General features: G+C 36.8%; 1 protein-coding gene across 3 annotated transcripts; it reads right to left on the bottom strand.

Annotated features, from left to right (window-relative positions):
- Positions 1–88: 88 nt before the first annotated feature.
- Positions 89–24,249, bottom strand: LOC112055630 (oocyte zinc finger protein XlCOF6-like). 3 transcript variants are annotated; one of them, XM_052889962.1, is made up of 8 exons: positions 23,910–24,249; positions 23,173–23,347; positions 22,963–23,055; positions 22,715–22,849; positions 22,130–22,600; positions 21,537–22,015; positions 21,098–21,159; positions 89–1,790 (listed from the first exon to the last, which is right to left on the bottom strand). In XM_052889962.1, the coding sequence occupies exons 1-8, from the start codon at positions 24,011–24,013 to the stop codon at positions 661–663; spliced, it is 2,649 nt and encodes an 882-aa protein (XP_052745922.1). In that variant the 5' UTR covers positions 24,014–24,249; the 3' UTR covers positions 89–660. The 3 variants fall into 3 exon arrangements, with proteins under 3 accessions (XP_052745922.1, XP_052745923.1, XP_052745921.1); XM_052889963.1 differs by having other exon boundaries at positions 21,921–22,015; positions 22,715–22,858; XM_052889961.1 differs by having other exon boundaries at positions 22,715–22,858.
- Between the last annotated feature and the right edge of the window lie 3,249 nt (positions 24,250–27,498).

Here is a 27,498-nt window from a genome sequence, read left to right on the forward strand (position 1 = left end):
GTGCCGTGGGAGCAGCTGGAGGAGGCCTATGTCAGGAGACACTACGAACAGCGGGACATAATATAATCAATTAAATCAAACACAACACTCGTGTAATCAATCGCTGTTTAAAATAAAAGGCTATTTTATTCATTTATTTAATGAAAGAAAAATAATTATTGCATACAAAACTTCTTGTACAAAACAAATAAAACAAACACACAGCTATACTTAAATTGAGTAAATCACTTCAGCTTTAGTCTCAATTTCGGTTTCGCCCGGTTTTCGCAGAAACTATTATTTCTGAAGTATCCGACCACTCTGCTGGGGGGGGGGGGGGGCGCACCTCGCTACGCCCACCGGGCGTGAGAGTTAAAACAATAACGAAAATGGGCTGGACATGTTACGGCCTCCGTGGCGCAGTGGATATACAAGACGGAGGTCCTGGGTTCGATTCCCGGCTGGGCCGATTGAGGTTTTGTTAATTGGTCCAGGTCTGGCTGGCTTCGGCCGTGGCTAGTTACCATCCTACTGACAAAGACGTACCGCCAAGCGATTTTGTTCCTCCTCCTAAGAAGTTAGCCCGCTTCCATCTTAGATTGCATCATCACTTACCATCAGGTGAGATTGTAATCAAGGGCTAACTTGTAAAACCATCATGCAAACGTCGTAAAGCAGACCCTACACGCGCTGGAAAGACGACAGCTTTTCACCAGTGTGGGTTTTAATATGCTGTAATAAAAGACTTTTTCGTGTACATTTATAACAGCATATCTCACAGGAAAATGGCTTTTCCCCAGTGTGGGTTTTAATATGCTGTAATAAATTACTTTTTAGTGCACATTTATAATTACATATTTCACAGGAAAATGGCTTTTCACCAGTGTGGGTTTTATTATGCTGTAATAAAAGACTTTTTCGTGTACATTTATAACAGCATATCTCACAGGAAAATGGCTTTTCACCAGTGTGGGTTTTAATATGCTGTAATAAATTACTTTTTAGTGCACATTTATAACTACATATCTCACAGGAAAATGGCTTTTCACCAGTGTGGGTTTTAATATGGTGTAATAAACTACTTTTTAGTGCACATTTATAACTACATATCTCACAGGAAAATGGTTTGTCACCAGTGTGGGTTTTAATATGCCGTAATAAACTATTTTTTAGTGCACATTTATAACTACATATCTCACAGGAAAAAGGTTTCTCACCAGTGTGGGTTTTAATATGCTGTAATAAATTACTTTTTCGAGCACATTTATAACTGCATATCTCACAGGAAAATGGCTTTTCACCAGTGTGGGTTTTAATATGCTGTAATAAATGACTTTTTAGTGCACATTTATAACTGCATATCTCACAGGAAAATGGTTTTTCACCAGTGTGAGTTTTAATATGCTCTAATAAACTACTTTTTCGTGCACATTTATAACTACATATCTCACAGGAAAATGGCTTTTCACCAGTGTGGGTTATTGTGTGTCTTAACAAGCTACCTTTATGTACAGTTTTATAATTGCATAAGTCACAAGAGTAAGGCTTTGTGGCAGTGTGAGCTCTCACGTGTGGATTCTCATCTAGTACAGCTTTCTTGGGTTTCTTGAATATATCGTATAACTGGACTACGCAATTTGTCAATCTATATATATCTGTGCATGGTTTGGTGCTGCTATGAGACGATCGGTTGTCCAGTTCGTCAATGTCAGTTTCAAGGATTTGTTGGCTTGTCAGGATCGCACCTGCTCCTTCAGTTGCCTGCACTTTGCTCTCGTCGTTTGCCGCAAGTCTCGCGGACAGTGGAGCGACTGAAACAATACATTCTTCTTACAATTGAGTCCGACAAACGTTTACGACAGCTCTACTTATTTATTTATTTATTTACGTACACTTACAATATACATATAAAGACATACACAAATAATATATAACTAGCTCACATTGACTTATACGTACATCTATGACAAGTGCACACAACATTCACTAAAAACTAAAAAACATGTAAACAGTCAAATACCACACAAGGAACAAAATAACAGATATAACTTAACTTAATTATTATGGGGAAGAACTCACCGACAGATGATCGGTGAGTTTTTTTTTAAAGACATTATAAGAATTGGAAAATATGTCGATGCCAGGTATAGAACGTGATAGTTCATTATATTTTGCGCAAATACGAGCAACGGGGCTTGGTTTCCGAGATGTGTTCTAGCGAAAGGGATATGAAATGTTTTACGCTTCTTGCAATGACGGGGATATCTAATCGGAACCGAAAGACAGGCCCGGTCAAGTAGGTTGCTGCACTTCACCTCATAATGTACTATGTTATGTAAAAAACATTGGTCGCGTATTTCTCGCCTACTGCGAAGAGACATCATTTTAAACTTGGCAAGTCGTTGGTTGTATGGTTGCCTGTGTGAAATACCACTAGCATGGAACGCAAGGTGTCGAATGAAGGCACGCTGAATGCATTCAATGCGTTGAGAGTGGACACTATATGATGGATTCCAGATGACGCTGGCAAACTCAACACAAATTCTCACAAACGCATTGTAAAGCACAATTTTAGTTTTCTGGAAGAACCCTTTAGTGTTGCGCCTGATAAACCCTAGTACTTTCGCGGCTTTTTTAACAATGTTGTTTACGTGTGACACAAAAGTTAACTTGCTGTCAATAGTAACTCCCAGGTCTCTAATTTCCTGTAACTCTTTTAGTACCACATTACCGATCATGTAACTAGAGACAAGTGGTTTTTTCTTCCTGGAGTATTTTACGTGGTAACATTTATCAGCGTTGAGAGTCATTTTATTGACGTTGCACCAAGTTGTTACTCTATCAAGATCATCCTGTATTAGCCTAATATCAACATCCGAGTTTATTGTTTTATAAATTTTTAGGTCATCAGCAAACAAGGAGTATTTGCAATGTTTTATCTCCATCGTGACGTCATTTAAAAATCCCAAGAATAACAGGGGCCCTAAGTGAGAACCCTGTGGTACCCCGGATCTAGCGTTGTATGTTTCCGATTCATAACCATTGACCACAACAGTCTGAGGCCTCTGATCCAGATATGATTTAAACCACATTATCAAAGGATTCCCGAATCCATACTGTGAAAGCTTTTGTATGAGTATTTGGTGGTCCACCTTATCAAATGCGCTACTAAAATCAGTATAAATAACATCGATCTGCTGCCCCTTATCCACTTCAGTTATGAGATCCGAGGTAAAATTTGATAGGTTGGATTCCACAGATAAACCATGTTGACTGTTTGTTAAGAAAATGTTTAAATGTTTAACTATCATTGGGTGCACAAGACTTTCAAATAATTTTGAGAAACATGACAGAATTGATATAGGGCGGTAATTTTTTACATTAGATCGATCCCCTTTCTTGTAAACTGGTACAATTCGTGCTTTTTTCCATTCATCAGGAAAGGTACCTTCATCAATGGAACGATTGAATATTAATGATAGCGGGAAAGCAATTACTGGACCACAGCGCTTAACAAAAAGAGGAGGTAAACCATCGGGACCGGCTCCTTTTTGGATATCTAATGCTTTTATTTTCTTTAAGACGTCAACTTCGGAAAATTTAAACTTGTTTAGATGTAAGAGGTTGTGATTTAGATGTAAACTAGTATTAAGATTATGACTGTCTGTATGGGTGTAAATTGAAGAGAAATGGTTAGCAAAAAGATTTGCTATGTCTTTACCAGCATCAGCAACTTTCCCCTCTAGTGACAATGATGTGGGCAAAGATGATTCTCCTTTCTTTTTGCTACTAAAATATTTCCAGAAACAGTTTGGATTTTTTTGGATATTCGATTCGGTACAAAGTTTATAATTATTTAGACATTTATCGTAGAGTTTGTGACAGCGACCTCTAATAATTTGAAAATCTAATTTATCTCGCGGGTTATTATATTTACGGACTTTCCTGTGAAGCCTATCTTTTTCTGCCAATAGCCTTGTTAGATTATTATTGAACCAGGCAGGTTGTTTTGCAGATTTCAGTTTACGTTTAGGGACATGTATTTTAATGATTTTATTGAGACATTTGTAGAATTCGTAAACCATGGCATTGATATCATTGCAGTAATAAAATATTTCCATCCAATCAATATTCTTAATATTATATATAATATTATCATAGTCTGCTTTAAAGTAATTGTAATCGATACGACTTTTAGAATGTAGGTAGGGTGTATGAATGTACTCGATTCTTATGAGCAAGTTGGGATGGTATGTATCTCATTTACTGAGCAGATCAGGAGGATTTACTACTGTAACATTCGTCAGATTACTTAACTAGATCCAAATGCCTATCGTCACAATTACTTATACAATTAAATTGGTGTAGATTGTTTACAGCCATAAAATCAATCAAAGAATATCCAAGAGAATTATTATAATTACAGGCAGACATATAAAATACATTTTCATTAGCACACCATTTGAGGGAACTTATATTAAAATCTCCTAACAGTACAAGTTCATGTACATGATTTGTTACATTATCCACGCTTTCGAGAAATTTTTCAAGGTATTCAGGTTTAACTGGCAGAGGCATATAGACCACACATATAGCTATCCGTTTTTTTATTTGTTTCTCGGTAGTTTCTATCAATATCCATATATTCTCTTCATCTGTCTCCCAGCTAATAACCCGAGTGGATTGTATTTCACGAGCGACGGCGATAAGAACGCCCCCTCCATCATGTTTGGACTGGTTAGAACACGCGCGATCTTTGCGGTATACTATATAACGAGAATCAAAAAGTTCATTATCAGAGATGCTTGAATTCAACCAAGTTTCAGTGAATGCAATAATTTTATACTTTGTAGTCGAAATATTCCTAAACACATCATTTGTCTTGGTTCTCAGTCCACGGACGTTTTGGTAATATATTTCTATCATGGTACCAATTTAAACGCCATAGCATTTATATCATTATAATAAACTAGCGGACGCCCGCGACTTCGTCCGCGTTAATTTCGATGTCAACTTTACTACTACCCCTACCCTACCCTACCCCTACCCTACCCTACCCCAACCCTACCCAACACCTGCATCTACTCTACCCTTACCCTACCCTACCCTACCCCTACCCCCACCCTACCCCTACCCTACCCCAAACCTACCCCTACCTTACCTACACCCTACCCCCATCCTACCCCTACCCTCCCCGTACCTTATCCCTTTCCTACCCCTATCCCACCCGTACCAATATCTCACGCCTATCACCTACCACTTCCCTATCCTACCCGTACCTCTACCCTACCACTACCCTACCTCTACCCCTACCCTACCACTACCCTAAACCCGGCCCTAAACCTACCCTACCCCTACACTACCCCTACGCTTCCCTACCCGTACCCTACCCTACCCTGTAAGTTCTCTATCTTACTCCTACCCTTAGCAAAATCGGTCCAGTCCTTCGAGAGAGGTGATGACCAAGAGAAATAGAGACTTCTATGCTAATAATATAAAGAGGTAAAGTTCGTGTGGTTGTAGGAGGTAATCTCTGGATCTACTGGACCTATTTGGAAAATTGTTTTACCAATAGAAAGCTACGTTATTTGCGAGTGTCATAGGCTATGTTTGATCCCCATATTCACACGGGAACGGGAACTACGTAAATGAAAGCGCGGGGCGTCATATAGTGGAATTTCTGCGTCTTTTACAAATTTTGTATTATCTCCGAAACTATTTAAGTTATTAACATACTGTAAAGGGCAAATCTTATCTCCATAATATCCTTGTGATTATTAAATAATTTATTTTAATAAGGATTAAAGTTTAGTTGTATAAATAATGAAGTAAACCTAAGTATATAAAATTAATAATTTTTAAAACACAAAAGGTACTATATCTGCTAATATATAGAAGATAGATATATGGTGTCGCGGTGACTTTTTTGTAGAACTTTTAAAGATACATAAAGTCTCCATATATTAATTTCAATTTTACACAATAGTTAAGGCAGCGCATGCGAATAAGTCTGTTTAAGAGGATTTTCAGTCCGACCCTTATGACAAAAACTGTGATAACTCGGCTAATATATATGATACCAATATAAAATATATCTACCCACGTAGGTACCTAACTATTTTATAAATAGTTTGACATTTTATAATATCAGTTAAGTAAAAAAAAAATTGTATTAATGAAAAATTTAATACAAACATTTCATCCTTAGATTACAGTTATTGAAGTACTTTCTTTTATTTTAATTTATATTTGTTTGTGATACTGTTTTATACTGAGATGAGAGGCAGTGAAAACATATCAAAATTCATCAATTCAGAAATAAAGGTTAATAATATCTCTCCCTTGCCCTTACCATCTTATAAAGTTACGCGAGTTCGTAGCCGACAGACAGCAGCAATAGACGTCGTGTCACCACAACACTTTTATGGTTTCTATGTATTTCTATAAAATGTCACGTTATCTTCAAAGTAAGAGTGACTAGAAAGTATTTCATAAAGGAGACCGACCATCATACATTCCTGGGTCCAGATTTGATTAATGAATCGTTACTATGTCAAAACTAGTCATTTATTAAATCATTTTTTTCTGTAACATATTGGGTCCAAAATGGTCGGTCGCCTTTAGGAAGGAGGGCTAAACCCTATGTAGTGGGCCATTAATATAGGCTGACTATAATAATACAATTTTCAAAACATACTTGTTAGCTCAGGGAACATATCGGCCAAAAAACACGATGCCTCCATTTTAAACTTCACTTTTAAACGATCACAGCTCAAATAAATTTAATAAACTCAATCGATGCCTTATAAATGCAACCATATGTATGGTAACACACGTAATGCCGCACACGGCCGATACGTAAATGCGTCTAATTGGAATATTATGCATTATAAACTATTGTTTAGGGCGGTTATACACTAGCGAATTTTTAAAATCGGACCAGTAGTTCCGAAGATTACCCCATTTAAAAAATGTGACAAACTTACAAACTTACAAACTTTACCTCTTTATAATATTAGTATAGATTAGTATAGATTTAAATAATTTGCTTAAGACTATCTTCGTTTTTAATTACTATGGCCTGGCTGAACTCATCTTTACGCACAAAGATTTTACCATTTCTGACACATGTAAAGCGATATTTCTTTTCTTTGGCTTTTATACGTGTCGCAGCGTGCAGAGACTTACTCCCTGGAGTCAGATGTTCCGAAACGTATATCGGTGCGTGTGGGCCTCCAAGTCCTAGGTGATGGGAGCTCAATTTACTTTGGGGGTTTTTCTTATTGAATTGCGTCACAGCCGCTAGGAGAGCATCACGATACTTAGTAGTACGGAGTTTAGGGATGACGGCTCGTGGCTTGTCAGTGTTTTTATTTAATTTAGCTACGCGAGTAACGTGTTGGATGTCATCCATCGACAGGGGGTTCTTAACGATTTGACCTAGTTGTACCATAGTGTTGACCAAATTTTCAGTTCTATGTTCAGGAATACCATTAATTTCAACATTACACTCTCTTAGGTGTAACTCGACTATATTTAGCCTAGTTGTTAGATCTTTAACTGACGCGTTCAATTTATCATTGTCCTTTTGTAGGTAGTTAATAAAATAAATAAAATAAAAATAAAAATAAAATAAAAAATAAAAATAAATAAAAAATAAAAATAAAATAAAATAAAATAAAAAAATAAAAAATAAAAAAATAAAAATAAAAAAATAAAAAATGAAATAAAAATAAAAATAAAAATAAAAAAGCCTTTATTGCTGAGTTTTGTTTACAGTGTACATTTTAAAAAAGTACTTACTATTTGCCAAATTACTTATTAATATACAAATATTTAAATAAAATAACATTTTTTTTTTTTAGTAAATAATAATAACAATTACTATCGGCAAACGGTCGTTAGTCTGCAGCTTGTCTTCCGACAAAGGCCTCCTCTAAAGTTTTCCATTGTATTCTATTTCTTGCTATACGAGACCATATTGGCCCCGCTATGCTCCTGATATCATCTTCCCACCTTTTAGTCTGTCTGCCTCTGTTTCTCTTGCTGTCTCTCGGGTACCATTCCGTTATTGTCCTGGTCCATTTATCTTTCTTTTCCCTTGTCATATGCCCTTTCCATCTCCACTTTAGTTGTTGTGTATGCGTTTTTGAATTTAGTTTTGCTTTTTATGTCTTTTAATTTTACTCGGTCTTTTATTTTGACTCCTATAGTGCTTCTCTCTATTCCGTTCTGGCAAATTTTTATTTTATTTTCCAGTTGTTCTGTCAATGCCCAAGTTTGACACCCGTATAACAAACATGGTAAAATACACATGTTGAAAATTTTTCTTTTTTCTTTCATAGGCATGTCTTTATTTATCATGACTTCACTGAATGACCAATATCGTTTCCAAGTATTAGCCGTTCTTCTTTCTATTTGCATACATTCTTTGGTTGATATTAGCTGTCCTAAGTATATGTATTCATTTACGTATTCTATTTCCTCATTAATTATTTTTATTATTTTCGTTTGTGTAGAATTTGACATAACTTTTGTTTTTGTTAGATTCATTTTTAAACCTGCCTTATCACTTTCGTTCGCTAGCTGTTGCAACATTATTTCTAGGCTTTCCGAATTGTCTGAAAACAAAACTAAATCGTCTGCGAAACGTAGGTGACTCAGGTGTTCGCCGTTTATATTTATTCCTTTGTCGGCCCATTCCAGGTGCCTGAATATAACTTCAAGGACGGATGTAAATAATTTTGGCGAGATAGGATCTTTTAAATATTGGATAGAAGCAGGCGTTACTTTGCGGAAGTTCATCATGATTATATAATGATTTATTTATTTTGCTATCATCCGCATAGATAGGATCTCCTTGACGTACACCTCGTTTAATAAAAAATTCGTCGCCTGTAGATTCTAGCTTTACTTGCGCTGTAGCCTCTGCGTACACGTTTTTTAGAATACGTATGTATTTTGGTGCTACGCCTTGCATTTCTAGGGCATTCCAAATAAATGCGTGCTCTAGCGTATCGAAGGCTTTATTAAAATCCACAAACCCTAGGTAGTAAGTTTTATTGTATTCTTTAAATTTTTGTATGATTTGTCTGACAGCATGAATGTGATCTATAGTTGAGAAATTTCTTCGGAATCCAGCTTGTTCTTTAGGCTGATTTTCTTCAAGGATATTGCTAATTCTCGATAATATTATTTTTGAAAATACTTTGTAAACATTGGACATTAAGCTTATAGGTCTGTAATTTGTTATATCTTCCTTGTCACCTTTTTTATGTAACAGAATGATAGTCGATTTAGTCCAGTCCTCTGGAATCTCTTCTGTACTTATAATTTCACTAGCGGACGCCCGCGACTTCGTCCGCGTAAATTTCGATGTCAACTTTACTACTACCCCTACCCTACCCTACCCCTACCCTACCACTACCCCAACCCTACCCAACCCCTACATCTACCCTACCCCTACCCTACCCTACCCTACCTCTACCCCCACCCTACTCCTACCCTACCCCAAACCTACTCCTACCCTACCCCTACCTAACCTACACCCTACCCCCATCCTACCCCTACATAGAAAGCTACGTTATTTGCGAGTGTCATAGGCTATGTTTGATCCCCATATTCACACGGGAACGGGAACTACCTAAATGAAAGCTCTGGGCGTCATATAGCGGAATTTCTGCGTCTTTTAGAAATTTTGTATTATCTCCGAAACTATTTAAGTAATTAACATACTGTAAAGGGCAAATCTTATCTCCATAATATCCTTGTGATTATTAAATAATTTATTTTAATAAGGATTAAAGTTTAGTTGTATAAATAATGACGTAAACCTATGTATATAATATTAATAATTTTTAAAAAACAAAAGGTACTATATCTGCTAACATATAGAAGATAGATATATGGTGTCGCGGAATTTTTTTTAGAACTTTTAAAGATACATAAAGTCCCCATACATTAATTTCAATTTTACACAATAGTTAAGGCAGCGCATGCGAATAAGTCTGCTTAAGAGGATTTTCAGTCCGACCTGTATGAAAAAAACTGTGATAACTCGGCTAATATATATGATACCAATATAAAATATAGCCTATATCACTCCCCGATAATGTAGCATTCTACTGGTGAAAGAATTTTTAAAAACAGACCAGTAGCTCCGAAGATTACCCCATTTAAAAAATGTGACAAACTTACAAACTTACAAACTTTACCTCTTTATAATATTAGTATAGATTAAATATATCTGTAAGTTTTGGTGCAATAACTGGTAGCGTAGTTTTTAGTATTTCGTTAGTGATAAGGTCTGGTCCAGGTGCTTTATCATATTTTTGTGTTTTAATAGCGTTTATGGTTTCTTCTTTTAGTATTTCAGGTATTTGCTCTTCCTCTGTTGGAGGATGTGTTTTTACGACTTGTGAGTCACATTGACTTTGGCATAGATTTCGGTAGAAATCAGTAGCAGTTTTTAGTATTTCTTTTCTTTTCCCAGAGATTTTACCATCATTCTTTTTTAAACTTGGTATCCAATCTTTCTTTTGGTTTAATACTTTTATCGCCTTTTTTATTCCTCCTTTTTTTTCTATATAGTTTTTCATAGTATTTAGTCGTTTTGTTTTCCTTTCTTTTCTAAGTTGTTCGCTAATATTTTTACTTATTTCTGTTATCTTTTGACGGTTATATTTACTTTTTTCTTGTCGTATAAGGTTTTTCCTTTCTCCAAGTAATTCTTTGATTTTAAGTGAGATTCCTTTTTTGTCATTCGTGTTTGTTTTCCTAGTTACAATTTTTATCTGGTTTAACAATTTGTTGTATTTTTCTTGTAATGATTCTTGGTTCTTAAACTCGTTATCTAATGATGTTTTTAGATTATTGAGCAATAATTCTGTGTTGCCTGTATATTGAATGGTTGAGTATTTATTATGAAATGGTCTCTTTTCCTTGGAACGTGTTCCTGCCAGTGTAGCCCGAACCATCCTGTGGTCTGTATTAAAATTTAAATTATTTATGACTGATACGTCCTTAAAAACTTTTGTATTGTTAGACATTATAAAGTCTATTTCGTTCTTGTAAAGTCCATTAGGTGAGATCCATGTCCATTTTTTTGAAGGTTTCTTTTTATAAAAGCTGTTTAGAATGCTTAATCTGGTTTCCAGTGCAAACTTTACTAGTCTTGTGCCATTCTTGCTTCTGTTACCAATTCCATAGCGTCCTAAAGTGAATTCTTCTCCGTTTTTTTGTTTTCCAATTTGGCCATTAAAATCTCCCATTACAATTATGTTTTTATATGCGTTTTCTATAGTACTTTGGAGATCGTTATAGAATTTTTCAATTTTTGTTATGTCTTCGTTTTTATCCGATTCTGTGGGCGAATACGCCTGAATAATAGTCCATTTTTCTTCTTTTTCTCCGTTAATAGGAAGTTTTATATTAAGAATTGCAATACGTTCTGATATTCCTCTAAGTTTTTCTATGTTGTTTAAAAGTCTATTTCGTTCTTGTAAAGTCCATTAGGTGAGATCCATGTCCATTTTTTTGAAGGTTTCTTTTTATAAAAGCTGTTTAGAATGCTTAATCTGGTTTCCAGTGCAAACTTTACTAGTCTTGTGCCATTCTTGCTTCTGTTACCAATTCCATAGCGTCCTAAAGTGAATTCTTCTCCGTTTTTTTGTTTTCCAATTTGGTTTTTTTAAAATTTATAGTACTTTGGAGATCGTTATAGAATTTTTCAATTTTTGTTATGTCTTCGTTTTTATCCGATTCTGTGGGCGAATACGCCTGAATAATAGTCCATTTTTCTTCTTTTTCTCCGTTAATAGGAAGTTTTATATTAAGAATTGCAATACGTTCTGATATTCCTCTAAGTTTTTCTATGTTGTTTAAAAGATTTCTTTTAACCATGAATCCGACTCCATATAGTCCGGGCGTCTCTCCTTTATAGTGCAATATATACTATGCACAAAAATTAAGGGAGCAGAAAAAAAATCCAAATTTTTAGGGGATTTTCAACAGGCTGTAACTTATACAAAAATGGTCGTACAGCAAAAAAATAAAAAGCAAATTGTAGCTCTAAGTGTTTAGTTTTTGGATCTGAGTTTGAAAATTTTTTTTTGAAAATATTTTTCGAGTAATCATAAGAAAACCACCGAAAAAAAAATTTTCGAAATTTTTTTGGTTTTTTTTTTAATTTACGGACGTGGAAAAAATTTTTTCGACTCAACCTCCATATGGACCGGATAGCCTGTTTATTCAGATTTAATTTAGTTTTTTTTAAATCTCGATATGAGCATTTCTCGCCGAGATATCGATGTTTGAATGGAAAAAGATCATTTTGTCTTTAATTACCAATATCTCAGCAACCAATGATCGCACAGAAATTTTGAGGTTGGTTTTAAAAACTTGAATAAATTCTCTACAAGGATTGGCAATTGAATTTTGAAAAAAAAATTTTTTTTCAATCATTACATGAATTTGAAAAACCATCCAAAAAAGGGCTTTTTGTCGTTTTTTGGAAAATCAAGCGCCCAATCAAAAATATTGCGGAAACCACTGACGTTAAATGTGCCTTTTACTGTTCAATATACCCACAAAAACCCTACAAAGTTTCAATTCAATCCAGCTAACCGTTATTTTTTCCCACTTGATCGAATTTTTGAAAAAATTAAAGGAGCAAGAATTTCGCTCTGAAAATGTCATAATTTACGCTTTTGTGCTTGCGCACGTGTATGTGTGTGTTTTTATCAGAGATTGAGACCCTGTGGTTCGTCACTTCCACACACACACACACACACACATCTTCGGAGAGTGAGTTTGGAGTCACAAAATACTGTGGAAGTGACGAACCACAGGGTCTCAATCTCTGATAAAACCACACATATACACGTGCGCAAGCACAAAGGCGTAAATTATGACATTTTCAGAGCGAAATTCTTGCTCCTTTAATTTTTTCAAAAATTCGATCAAGTGGGAAAAAATAACGGTTAGCTGGATTGAATTGAAACTTTGTAGGGTTTTTGTGGGTATATTGAACAGTAAAAGGCACATTTAACGTCAGTGGTTTCCGCAATATTTTTGATTGGGCGCTTGATTTTCCAAAAAACGACAAAAAGCCCTTTTTTGGATGGTTTTTCAAATTCATGTAATGATTGAAAAAAAATTTTTTTTTCAAAATTCAATTGCCAATCCTTGTAGAGAATTTATTCAAGTTTTTAAAACCAACCTCAAAATTTCTGTGCGATCATTGGTTGCTGAGATATTGGTAATTAAAGACAAAATGATCTTTTTCCATTCAAACATCGATATCTCAGCGAGAAATGCTCGTATCGAGATTTAAAAGAAACTAAATTAAATCTGAATAAACAAGCTATCCGGTCCATATGGAGGTTGAGTCGAAAAAATTTTTTCCACGTTCGTAGATTAAAAAAAAAACCAAAAAAAATTCGAATTTTTTTTTTTCGGTGGTTTTCTTATGATTACTCGAAAAATATTTTCAAAAAAAAATTTTCAAACTCAGATCCAAAAACTTAACACTTAGAGCTACAATTTGCTTTTTATTTTTTTGCTGTACGACCATTTTTGTATAAGTTACAGCCTGTTGAAAATCCCCCAAAAATTTGGATTTTTTTTCTGCTCCCTTAATTTTTGTGCATAGTATATATTTTCCATGGTCTTCGATTCCTTCTCCGAATTTTCTCATTTCACTAATTCCAATTATATCCCATTTTAATTCTTCTATTGCCAGTTCTAGTTCTTGAAGTTTTTCGGGAGTTCTAAGAGATCGACAGTTTATAGTTGCTATATAATAATCTGTTGTTTTATTTTCCTTGTGGGAATGGGGTTTATTTACCTTTAGAGGGTCTTGGTCATTTTCCCCCACGAGGACCAGTCGGCTTGGGGGAGTTTTATGTTTTGTTGTTTCTTTATGTTTTTTGCTACAAGAGTGTTGTGTTTTCCGTTTACCGATAGTTAATTGTTATTGCTTATTATCTGTTGTATTGGAAGGAAGAGAATTGGATCGGGCCCTCAATAAATCGAATGCATTTAATCTGTTTGTATTTGATGTCTTTATAGTTTGTTGTTTCCTTGGTTGAATATTATTTTGTGGCGATGTTGAATTTTCTCTTGTTCTTTTGTCGTTACTTGTGTTATTTATCTTTAATAGGTAGGTAGTTAATAGTAGCCGATTTTTCTGCCAACGCTGCTTTCATCTCTTCAAATTGCGTGTTCATAAAAGACATGGAGTCACGGAATTCAGACATTTGATTATTTATAGTAGTTAGTTGCGCTAAAACCAATTTTTTTATCGTGGTAGTAAGTTCTTGCTTTAGAATATCACGAAGTGTATCTTCCGTCACATAGTTACTGCCACCGGATGATTCCTCGGCTGGTGTCGGTACCGGTGATTTACTTGATTTTTTTCGCATCGTTACATTTGGCTCAATAGGTAAGACATCAACCTTATTGCATACCAGAGTTGCGGTGGACGCTCTGACGGGTGTGTTAGAGTTGCCTGATTTTGGTAGTTTACTGGGCATTTCCAGATATTTTTTTGGTGCTGCTCCATTCTATCAAATTGCTTTGGTTGTATGCCTGCACATTCGAAATCATACTTAGATCTGCAGCTCGAGCAACTGAGATATTCTCTCTTAGGCAAATAACTTTTGCACCCAGCACAATGATTCAAATTTGAAACGGTCGACATTGTTTCTCAATTTAGCAATGTAATTTTAAAATTTTTAAGAAATGAAAACAAGTCGATACATTAACGAGGCTCGAACTCATGACACGGATATAAAGTCCGCGCGTTTACCAACCAAGCCACGATCGCATTTACGCAATCATTTTGAAAAAGTCTGACAGAATGAAGTACGGTGAAATGTTCGATAACATGAGGGTATATTTTTAAATGTAGAAAAGTTATTATTATGCAAATGTAAGAAAAACACTTTTACACCACTGTTATAGTATGATTTTGAATCGGGAAAAACTGAAGAAAACACTTTCTTTTACAACAAACAAAAGTTATGTGCCACTGATCTTGAAATAATCGTCTTGAGATGCGGTGATTACGGTACGTAAACAGGGATATATTCCAGTTGATATTGAGTTTCGCCTTTTGACAACACAAATAGATGAATTATCACAGAATAACTAATGATTTTAGGTAAACTTTGTGTACTTTTATGAGATTAATACTATAAAAAAGAAATTTAAAAATACGATAGCTGATTTGACGTGTTTACATGATGAGTTGACTTTGACAGATGCTACAATCTGTCGCCTGAACGTCAACACAACAACAACTAATATGTTTTTTTTTGCTCGCTAGAGGAAGTGGTGAACGCACGTGTTAGTGAGTCTTCGGTGATTTTTTCGGTTTTTTTGTGTATATTTTCACAGTTTAAATAGTTATTATTGTGTTATTAACAACCCTACTGGTGCTGGTAATATAATATTATTAAATCATGGAGATAGATCCAGATCCCAAGCCCCCTGACCCGGGAATCGGGTCACGAAAACGTCCTGGAGAGGAACGAGTTTCTTCTTCCTCCTCCAAAAAACCCAACGATACTCAATCCTCTCCATCCATCCAAAACACATACATACATCCTTCCTTCGCCAATGGCCCCAGGTTGTATTCTGTGGACGACAAAGGTCCATTCATTGTACAGGTTTCCCGGGAACTCGAAGACCCAACATCAGGCGCCTCTATAAGAGCCATTACTTTCGGCCAATTTTTACATAAAAATAAAATAACGTCGGTTGTTAGAGACGGCGTTAAAAATGTAGGTCGTAACAAAATCCTTGTGGAGTTTTCAACTCCACAAGCAGCCAATGATTTCCTTAATAACCAAATACTAACACTCTGTAAATATAAAGCTACCATCCCCACTTATAATGTATCTCGTATGGGTCTTGTAAAAGGAGTTCCCGTGGACTGGTCCATGGATGAGCTTGTGGAGTCTCTAGAACTCCCCACTGGTTGTGGGATTGTACTGAAAGCCAGACGGCTGAATAGAAAAACAACCAGTGAGGGTACTACCACCTGGGTGCCAACACAAACCGTCGTTATGACTTTCAGAGGGCAGATGCTCCCTGAAAGAATATACTCCTATTATTCTTCACTCACAGTAGAAATCTATAAATTTCCCACCATCCAGTGCCAAAACTGTTGTCGTTTTGGCCACATCAAGTTGTCTTGCCGGTCCAAGCCTAGGTGCTACAGGTGTGCTCAGCCCCACTCAGGAGATTCTTGCCCAGTACCTGCAAATCTATCCACATGCCTACACTGCTCAGGAAAACATTTTGCTATAGACAAGGACTGCCCAGAATTCTCACGCCAACAGTCTATAAAATTAGTAATGTCTCAAGATAATATCTCGTATATGGAGGCGGCAACTCAGTTCCCTCCTGTCCGTCGCTCATACTCAGAAATCACTAAAGATTCCCCTCCTACTAACTCTATGAGGACCCCTCCGAGACCTCAACCTTCTCCGAAATCCTCCTATCGACAAACTATATTTCGTTCCCCGCGTCCTCGAGCCCCCTTAGCGAAAGGGTATGACAAAAGAGCCCACCAAGATATTATTGGTGGATGCTCATCACCCCTCCCTAATGGTTGCGCTTTGAATGTTGACCAAGTTGATACCCCTCCCACCCAGGGCAGAATTCTAGAAATTCTGTCCGAGTTCCTAGTTAATATAATTACTCCATGTAGTGAAATCCCTTTACCGCCCAACGTTGCCCATAACCTATCCCAACTCTTTAAAATCCTTAACAATGGACCCAACAACCCTACTTCAATGGAACTGTAGAAGCTTACGTTCCAAAAAACACGAATTATTATCCCTCATAAATCTGCATAACCCTGTCATCATTGCCGTCTCGGAAACATGGCTGATTCCAGGTTCTCGTTTTCGGGTTCCAGGTTTCTCCTGCTTGCGGGACGACAGAGATGACGGTTGTGCTGGTAGTGCCTTCCTTATGAAGCACTCCATTCCTTATTCCCAAATCCCTCTCCCTCCCCACAGCCAACAGTTTAATGCTGTGGCTGTTCGGTGTCTAGATATTTCTTTTGTATCTCTGTATATTCCTCACCCTTCTTCTTCTGTTTTTCCTGAAATTCAATCTATCCTATCTTCTCTTCCCAGTCCGGTCATAGTCATGGGTGACTTCAACACTCACCACACTATGTGGGGGTGTCATGCCACTGATGGGCTTGCTCCTATGCTGATAGATATACTGGACGATGTTAACCTGTGCATCCTCAACGATGGTTCTCCTACACGTCGAGTATACCCTGGTCAGAATCCAAAATCAGCAGTGGACCTTACCCTTTGCTCCTCGAACCTGGCTTCCCAAATGAATTGGAGAGTGCTGCCGTCCACCCATGGCAGTGACCATTTTCCTATTATCATCTCATTAAATAATAGATCCGTTCCAATCCCCAACTATGATCCTCTTTTGAAATATAAACTTAAAAAAGCCAATTGGGCAGCATACGCCCAATCGGTTGACTGCATGATTGACTCCCTGCCAAGTCTTGAGATTGACGGAAATTCTATGATTTGTTATGAATCTTTTCTAAATTGTCTTAAATGTTCGGCTGATTCACATATCCCTAAAAAACATCCTCCCAAAAAACACATGCTTTCACCTCCCTGGTGGGATGATGAATGCAGCGATTTATTTAGGGAAAGAACTAATGCAGAGGAGACATACTCATCTTGTATGTCCCTAGAAAATTTTTTAGACTACCAAAAACTTGATGCTAAAGCCAAAAGGGTTGTATCGAAAAAGAAAAAGTTAGGTTGGATGAGTTTCTGTGAATCCCTTAACCCTCGCTCTCCTTCCTCTATTGTATGGACAAATATTAGAAGATTCCGCCGTTCCCTCAACCATGTTGACAGAACCTCCAATAATCCCTCCGATTGGCTTAACAACTTTGCAAACAAACTGGCTCCACCTTCTATTCCTAATGAGGATTTATTTCTGACTTCTACGCCAGCTCCAACCTCTGATGAAATGGATGCCCCCTTTTCACTCTCTGAGCTTCAAATGGCTCTCAGTGGTCTAAAAGACACAACACCAGGGGAAGATGGCGTGCCTTACTCTTTCCTAACTAATCTAAATGACAAAGCTAAATCCTATTTTCTTAGTCTTATTAATAATTGTTTTGAATCCGGTTCTATCCCTGATTCCTGGAAATCCCAAATTGTCATTCCCCTACTCAAACCTGGTAAAGATCCACTAAATTCAAATTCCTACAGACCCATAGCTTTGTCATCTACATTAGCTAAGGTGACGGAACACCTGCTTAAAAATAGATTGGAATGGATAGTGGAAAGCAGAAATATTCTACCCTCTTCGCAATTTGGATTTCGGAAGGGTATGAGTACTACAGACAGCCTCAGCATATTGACAACAGACATTCGGTTAGCCTTTACAAAAGGAGAGTACCTTGTGGGTGTCTTCCTTGATATTGCTTCTGCATATGACAATGTCCTTCTTCCGGTGCTCAGGCATAAACTGCTCAAGCTGAGTATTCCTCCGAGGATGGTACATTTCATATGTAATCTGTTATTTGGCAGATCCATTCTAGTTAAACACCAGTCTTCCTGTCTTCCCCCCCGGCTAGTCTGGAAAGGTCTTCCTCAAGGCTCAGTTCTCAGCCCTCTGCTATATAGCATATATACCCATGATCTTGAACTGTCTGTAAATAGTTTCTGTAACATTTTGCAATATGCTGATGATATAGTCCTCTATCACAGCTCAGGCAGTATAGAAGAAGTATCCTGTCGCTTAAATTCTGCTTTATATTATCTAAACCAGTGGCTGTCTGACCATGGTCTGTCCCTCTCAGTGGACAAATGTCAGGCAGTGAGGTTTACCAGGAAAAGATCCCTCCCTGACTTTTTTATTGAGGGTCAACCAATCAACCTTGAAGATAATGTCAAATTCTTGGGCATTAATTTAGATAATCGACTGAACGGATTGGCTCATTGTGAATATGTGGTTAAAAAATGTGAAAAGGGCATTAATGTTTTAAGAGCAGTTGCTGGGGTCTGGTGGGGTGCTCACCCTTACTCACTTAAATTATTGTACAATTCCCTAGTTAGAAGCTATATGGATTACTGTTTGTTTGTTATGGATCCTTTTAACAAAGCAGGTTGCGAAAAATTAAATAAAATTCAATTTAAATGCCTTAGAATTATTCTAGGAGCAATGAAATCTTCCCCCACTAATGCCTTACAGGTAGAATGTGTTGACCCTCCTTTATCTATCCGTCGCCAATATCTTTGTGACCGGTATGTTAGCAAGGTGTTACAGTTATCATCACATCCTCTTTGGCCCAAATTAATTCAATTGTCCCGCACTCCCCACTGTCGTTACTCCTCTTCCTATTTACTAGACAGCTTCATGAAATTTAATAGCCTCCCTCATCCTATATCAAAATTCCAATATAACCCACTTTTTTCCACGCCATATAAAGCTCTGTTATATAACCCCCCTATCATCACAGATTTTGGCCTAGTTAAAGGAGCCCCAGATACTAGCATTAAATTTCAAGCCATTATTAATCAAAATTGGTCAAATCATCTACATATTTATACTGATGCATCAAAGTTATCCCCAGATGGATGTGTTGGTGCTGCCTGTTGGGTTCCCAGGTATAAGATAATATTAAAATTCAAATGTCCTCCCGAGTCTTCTGTGTTCACAGGAGAAGCCACTGCTATATTGGAAGCAGTCCTGTTTGCACAGTCCCATAACATTCAACAGACGGTTATTTTTACAGACTCATTAAGTTGTTTATTGTCCATTAAAGAAAACCCATTCAAAAGCAAATCAAGGTTTCACATAATCTTAAAGATCAGGCAAGCTCTGCTGTCAAGTTATCAAAGAGGTCTATCCATCTTGCTTGTTTGGATCCCAAGCCACTCCGGAATCCCTGGAAATGAGACTGCCGATTCATGTGCAAAAGCTGCCGTGATTACTGGCTCCCTTGAGTATTTTGAAAATTCTTCGCAAGACTTGACTGCCCTGGCTAAAACTTATCTGGATAGATCTTGGGAGTCCTTCTGGAATGAATCAAAATTGGTGAAAGGCAAACATTATTCATCTATCCAACCAAATATACCAAGACGTCCCTGGTTTTTCTTTCAAAAAATGACTGAACGTTGGGTTCTTACAACTATTTCTCGTTTGCGTCTTGGTCACTCATGTACACCTGTGCATCTAAACAAGCTCCGGATTAGGGATAACTCTATCTGTGAGTGTGGTTTGGATGAAGGCACTGTTACTCATCTCCTTTTTAACTGTCCCAGACTTCTTCATCCTCTCTATGACATTCTTCCCCCAAAAGTCCCTCGTCCTTTAAGTGTTAAATGTTTGTTAATGTTTGTGTTTAGTCCATATTGTAGATTTTTATGTAAATATGTAGAATGTAATAAGATTAAATTGTAATATATGTTTATACTATGTAAATTATTTTAAATATTTTGTTAATATTAATATATGTTATTTGTGTTGTTATAGGTTAGGAACTAACAAAAATATTATGTAATAGTAACTATCTAGTAGATTCTCAAAATTGAACTTGTCAGCTCTCACTGAACAATCTCCTTCGTGCCTTCTCCATCTACTCGACACTGGCGAGATAAACCGTGCCCAGTTGGCACAAATGAAAGCCATTAAGAAGAATTGAATTGAACAACTAATATTCTGCCAGTACAGTAATGTTGTCGCACACGGCTTCACCCGCGGAGATGTCATCACTCCACATTGTATTCAATGCTATTGCTTCAGATTATTTACGATAGGTACTGGCCTAGAGCGCTCTACACTACACATCCGCCACTGCTCGGAACATCAGCTATCTGCTAGTGGGCAGTGATAGTCCCGTCAAAATATGTCCAGCCGTTTCATATACTAGCAGACACACATTTAAAACAGACACAAAACAAAAATTGTTTCAAATAAGTACTGTATACATACACTCTATCAAACAGTTAGTTTAATTGTATTTATTTGAATAGATTTAGAAATAGCAACAGAAGAAAGGATGTTGACATATACAATACTAACAGTTCCTGTGCCATTTGTCAGTGTCACTCACCTACAGCCGGAGCGCAGCCTGCAGCCGGGGGAGGCTCATCGCTCAGCCTCTGACTCCCTGTCCTGTGGAACAGCAACAGAATGTGAGTCTGAGCTGGGACGTAGTGCACAAGCAGTGTTGTGTCATGACATTAGTGTCCTTGTATACTGACTTGTTCTGCAGCACGAGTGAGTCACCGCTGCGGCTCACAGCTGCACGAGGCTCGCACACTTGTGATGCATCACATGCAGCGTCGTTGTATACTGACTTGTTCTGCAGCACGAGTGAGTCACCGCTGCGGCTCACAGCTGCACGAGGCTCGCACACTTGTGATGCATCACATGCAGCGTCGTTGTATACTGACTTGTTCTGCAGCACGAGTGAGTCACCGCTGCGACTCACAGCTGCACGAGGCTCGCACACTTGTGATGCATCACATGCAGCGTCGTTGTATACTGACTTGTTCTGCAGCACGAGTGAGTCACCGCTGCGGCTCACAGCTGCACGAGGCTCGCACACTTGTGATGCATCACATGCAGCGTCCTTGTATACGGACTTGTTCTGCAGCACGAGTGAGTCACCGCTGCGGCTCACAGCTGCACGAGGCTCGCTCACTTGTGATGCATCACATGCAGCGTCGTTGTATACTGACTTGTTCTGCAGCACAAGTGAGTCACCGCTGCGGCTCACAGCTGCACGAGGCTCGCACACTTGTGATGCATCACATGCAGCGTCGTTGTATACTGACTTGTTCTGCAGCACGAGTGAGTCACCGCTGCGGCTCACAGCTGCACGAGGCTCGCACACTTGTGATGCATCACATGCAGCGTCGTTGTATACTGACTTGTTCTGCAGCACGAGTGAGTCACCGCTGCGGCTCACAGCTGCACGAGGCTCGCACACTTGTGATGCATCACATGCAGCGTCGCCGCCAGCGTCCTGCCAAATACAAAACTCATTCACACGTCTGTCCACACATGTCCAGAGGACATTGTATGATAGATATGCAGAGGCCATATACCACCTCGGTCGAGAAGCGCACAACAGTCTCACCTGGAGATGCATGATCATATGTTCATAGTATGCATTCTCTTCCACAAATTCTTGCAAACAAATTGTACATCCGAAGGTAATACTTTCACTCTTTATGTAACTCTTTATTTCAATCTCATGTTTTGCAACTGCAGTGCAGGAAGTTGCTGCTCTTCTATGATGAGCTTCACTCACAGCCTCAGCCAGTGGATCCTCTTCTAACTTGATGCTTATATCGTATTCCTCCTTGGATACACAATGATTGTCTTGTGCCAAGTTATCAGCACTCGACATGGAGTCAGAACTGCGTTCTTTCTTCACCACAACTGTTGCAACATCTCCCACTACAGATTCCTCTGCTGCTGTCTGCTCCTCTTCATCAGTGTGATCTATGTACAAGTCACAATGGTTAGCTCCTAATGTTGTTTGTGTCAAATTACACTTCAGATGTGCAGTTGTGCAGTTCATCAATTCTTTGTGTTGTATAGTATTCTGAAACAAGGTCAATGTTAACACCAAACAATCAACTCCTCAAGTAAGGTAACAAGACATAATTATGTATTTCAGGTTTAAATATAAATGAAATAGTTAATACTGAGTACTCACTAATTCATGTTGTTCAACTAAGTCTGTCATCAGTGAATGGGCTCTCAAGCTCAAGTCTCTAAATCTACTGAAGTTAATCAATCTCTGAGCACACAGCACACAGAGTGTTTGCTTCAGGTTTCCTCGACGACACAACTGAAACAACTGCACACAATTATGAGTGATAAAAAGAAAAACTGAGACAAATGTTGACCTATGTTTTATATCCCTTTACAGTTTCAATTAGTACAATTTGATTGTCAACTCACAGACAGTCCAGTTAGCTGTTCATATGCCTCCTCCAACTTGTGTTTACTCATTAGAGACAGCTTGCTGCCAGTGTCCAGGCATATCATGCACATCTGTAAATATACCAACAGTTACTTCTACATTACTACTTGCATGTGAGTAATGCTGCTATAAGTATGTCTTAGCACTTTCTTCATCTAAATTCACAAATAAAAACACAACAAACTGACCTGCACTATTGAAGGAATAGCATGAGAGTGAATCTGCCTCACACAACTCTCTGTTGTACAAAAGTCGTCATCCAGAAAGTGCTGGGAGCAGACCACAGCAGGGTCGGGCAGGTGATGGTCTTGTGTGCCGAGGGCTCTGAGCCAAGCAGTATGGAGATTGCCTTCACTGGGTACTCTGGAGATCAACATTCATGGTGTACAAAAGAATGCCTACACACATACACAAGTATAATTTATTTATGTATAGTTTAAGCAATATGCTATAAAACATTTACAAGGTTGAGGTTAGCACACAAATTATGAATTCCTTAATGAGAAAGATGCTTGTAGGCTATTACCTTCACACGGGAAATAAACTGTAATGATTTTAAATTGCAAAGTACTGGTTGTAGTCTTCACAAATACTCTACAATTTAAAAGTTATTGTAAGCTAAGCTTACTTGAAATAAATCAATTTTGATTTATCTCTTTAACCAAGAATTTGATAAAAAACTAAGCCATAAAACAGTCAATCAGTACACAGAGTGTGAGACAAGGTCATAGTTTTTCTTCTTTCCTAGGCCTTTTCCACACTTGGTTTATATTGTGAGTAGATCATAGTTGTAGCAAAACTTCTACTAGGTAATCTTTATGATAGCTTGTAGATCTTAATAAACATAATAAAACTGGTTAACAAAGAGTTGTCTGTGAGGTTGACGGCTGAGGCCGAAATTCACGAGATAAATAATTCTACTCACGCATGAAAGGTAATTCCCGTTCTTTCAGATGTCGACACATTGTCTAAAGTATTTTCGCAGAAAGGCGCGCAGCACCGCACCATAGGTGTGTAGTTCTTCGTCATGATACAATAGTCCTCAACTGATACTGCTCTTTGTTCTCACTGTACACTACTACACCGTTAAAAGGAAACACCTAAGATCAGTTAATATTATCGTTTAATGAATTTACCACAAAATTCATTCACGTTTCACGAGATAAATAACAATGTAAATAAGATTAGTTTATCTTATACTCCGGGATACTTTTCGGCTTTCTGTATTCTGAGTTTTCGGCCTTCTGTTTTTTGGAAGATGTGTCGTAATTAAACGTCCGTATAGACTCTTTTGATTAACTTTAATAGTGCAATATTTTAATTTATTACTAATAATTACAGACACAGAGTACAGACGACGAAATCAAAGATTACAGCAAGGAAGTAGGAACTAGGTATGGACGATACAAAACATATATAGATATTAAATCTATATATTGCAGTAATATCAAAATCTATATATCAAAACATTCGGCATCTATATATTTTCTGAAACACTATATTGCCGATGTGACTGAATCGGGCAAATCGTACATGAATCGGATTCAAACCATGTATTCGGCCAAACCCTATATTACAAGTCAAAATGAAACTTATGTCTCAAACCTTAAGGCACTAATTAATTCATTCCAAAAGCAAAATGCGATTCAGCAAAACACTATATTTTTTTAATACAAGTCAATATGAAACTTATGAGTCACTACATAAGGTACTAATTCAATCATTCCAAAACGCGATTCCGAAAAACACTATATTTTTTTAAATACAAGTCAATATAGTACTTATCATAAATACATAAGGTTTCAATTGTAGTACAACAAAATGAATGACATATTATGACATCGAAAAAAGAAGTACGTCACAATAATGCAGGGTCTTCTTATAGCAGGTATTTTCAATTTTCTACCATTATATTTACGAACTATTGTTTTAATACCCAAATAGATGGCATCACAATTCACATGTAAATATCATTCATTGTAGTTTATGTTTCTTTAAACAGATGGCGGAACGAAGAAAATAAAAGAGTTATCTAATAAATTAATAATCTTTTATTAATTTGTAAAAATAAAAACTAATATGATTTAAATTGTATATTATATTCATCCAATACAACAAAATGTATGCAACGTTTAAATAAAACATGAAAAAAGAAGTATGTCGATTATTTTCTTAAACCATCGTTTTATTTAACTAAGAGTTGGATTACCCAAATACTCAAATAGATGGCATCGCATGTATCTTCATTATAGTTTATGTTGTTGTAAGCAGATATCCGAAAGAAGGAAGTTAAATAATTATATAGGTATTGTTGTGTTGTATTAATTTGTAATAATAAATTACCTACATACAAAAGGAAAAAAACCTATAACGTAATGCATTTTTTTTGCAAACCAAAACAAATGAACATGTTATTCACAGGATGGCGAAAAACAATAGGTTCCTTTGGCGCAAACACAGATGGCGCCAAGAAAAAAAAAACAAAATTAAAATAAAAAGGGGAAATATAAACCTTTAAAAAAATTGACAATCGCCATAAAACTTGAAAAATGTAACCTCAAGTAAATTGTTATTGTATTGCCTCCGAATCAACTAAATCGAGCACATGCTACGTGAATTCGATTCGCTCTCGTACTATCTATTCGGCAAAACACTAGATTACAAGTTAATTTGGTACTTATTACAAACACCTGTAAATTGCTTATTATCTTTTGATTGATAAGTAGACAGGTATACCAAAAAAAAAGAAGTAGAGTTAGAACAACCGATTGTAATTTGTTTAAAATTACAATTATTTTAAAAGGAAATTAATTCTATAAAATAATATTTTTTATATTAAACAAACAACAAGTAAAATCAAGTAAATTTTATAGTACTTAATGTTGTGTAACCATCGCATCAAAAAAACAATAAAAATAATTGTGCGCGCTCTACACTCGAGGCGATAGCGCTATGAATGAACTGCGACTGTAGAGCCCGTTCGCAGGCTTCGCGGCTTGTTAATTATTTTTAAAGTCTTCCGTGAATTCGAAGACAACCGTATTGTATTCCATTTTTTTGACGGCCTCTGTGGCGCAGTGGTAAGCGTGGTGGATTTACAAGACAAGATTTTTCTTGGTCTTGGTCCAGGTCTGGCTGATGTGAGACTTCGGTCGTGGCTAGTTACCACCCTACCGGCAAAGACATACCGCCAAGCGAATTAGCGTTCCGGTACGATGTCGGATTTTCATCCTGCTCCTAAGAAGTTAACCCGCTTCCATCTAAGATTGCATCATTACTGGTGAGATTGTAGTCAAGGGCCTGTAGAGAAAAATAAAATCCTCCGATGTAACTGAATCGAGCAAATCGTACTTGAATCGGATTCGCTCTCAAACTATGTATTTTCGGCCAAACCCTATATTACAAGTCAATATGAAACTTAAATCTCATTCCATAGAGCACTAATTAATTTATTCCAAAACGCGATTCAGCAAAACACTATATTTTTTTCAATACAAGTCAATATGGTACTTATAACAGAGAAATAAGATTTAAATTGTAATACAACAAAATGTATGCAAAGGTAATGTCATCAAAAAAAGAGGTACGTCGAATTAATGCAGGGTCAACATTTATGAGATATTTTCAATTTATCACCATTATATTTACGAACTATTGTTTTAATACCCTAAAAGATGGCATCACAGGTAAATATCATTCATTGTAGTTTATGTTTCTTTAAACAGATGGCGCAACGAAGAAAATAAAGGAATTATATTATCAATTAAGTATTCTTGTAAACATAAATTACAATGTTAACATGTTATTAATAGATGGCGTTAATGGCGCGAACCAATTTGTTCCTTGGCGCAAACATAGATGGCGCAAAGAAAAAAAAACTTTAATTCGTAAATAAAGAAGTCGGTTAATTAAATAAATAAATATATAACAAATTAAATAATCATTAAATAACTTAATATAAAAAAGGGGAAATATATAAACCCTTAAAAAACTTAACCTCAAGTACATAATCTGTGCCTCAAGTAAATTATAAATGTATTGCCATAATCTCACCAGAGCGATAAGGAAGTGACATGAATCCAGTAATACAAGATAGATTCAAACTAATGTATGTTTCAGAAAACATATAGTCTTAGAAAATATATAGTTTCAAAAAATATATAGTTTCAGAATCCGATATTCAATATCAATATATAGTTTCGATTTGATACACAGAGAATCCGATATTACCCACACCTAGTAGGAACATATTTACTCAGGATTACAGTGTATTATTGGAACTTTCATTTGTTTGTGGTCTGTGATTGGAACGAAATCGAAACGAATTTCGAATTTTCGACAATAATTGGTATTTGACAGATGAGTTGACATGACACTTGACTTGACTTGCCACTGCCAGTAACAGTTGACGTTTAGAGCTTTTGTTTTTTAAAAATTGTATCTATCTGATGCTTAGACCATTAATAACTGGACTTGGAAGTTGGATCGCACCCAAATTCACCAACAAAAAAGTC

Source organism: Bicyclus anynana, chromosome 26 (genome assembly GCF_947172395.1).
Source record: "Bicyclus anynana chromosome 26, ilBicAnyn1.1, whole genome shotgun sequence".
Lineage (NCBI taxonomy): Eukaryota > Metazoa > Arthropoda > Insecta > Lepidoptera > Nymphalidae > Bicyclus > Bicyclus anynana.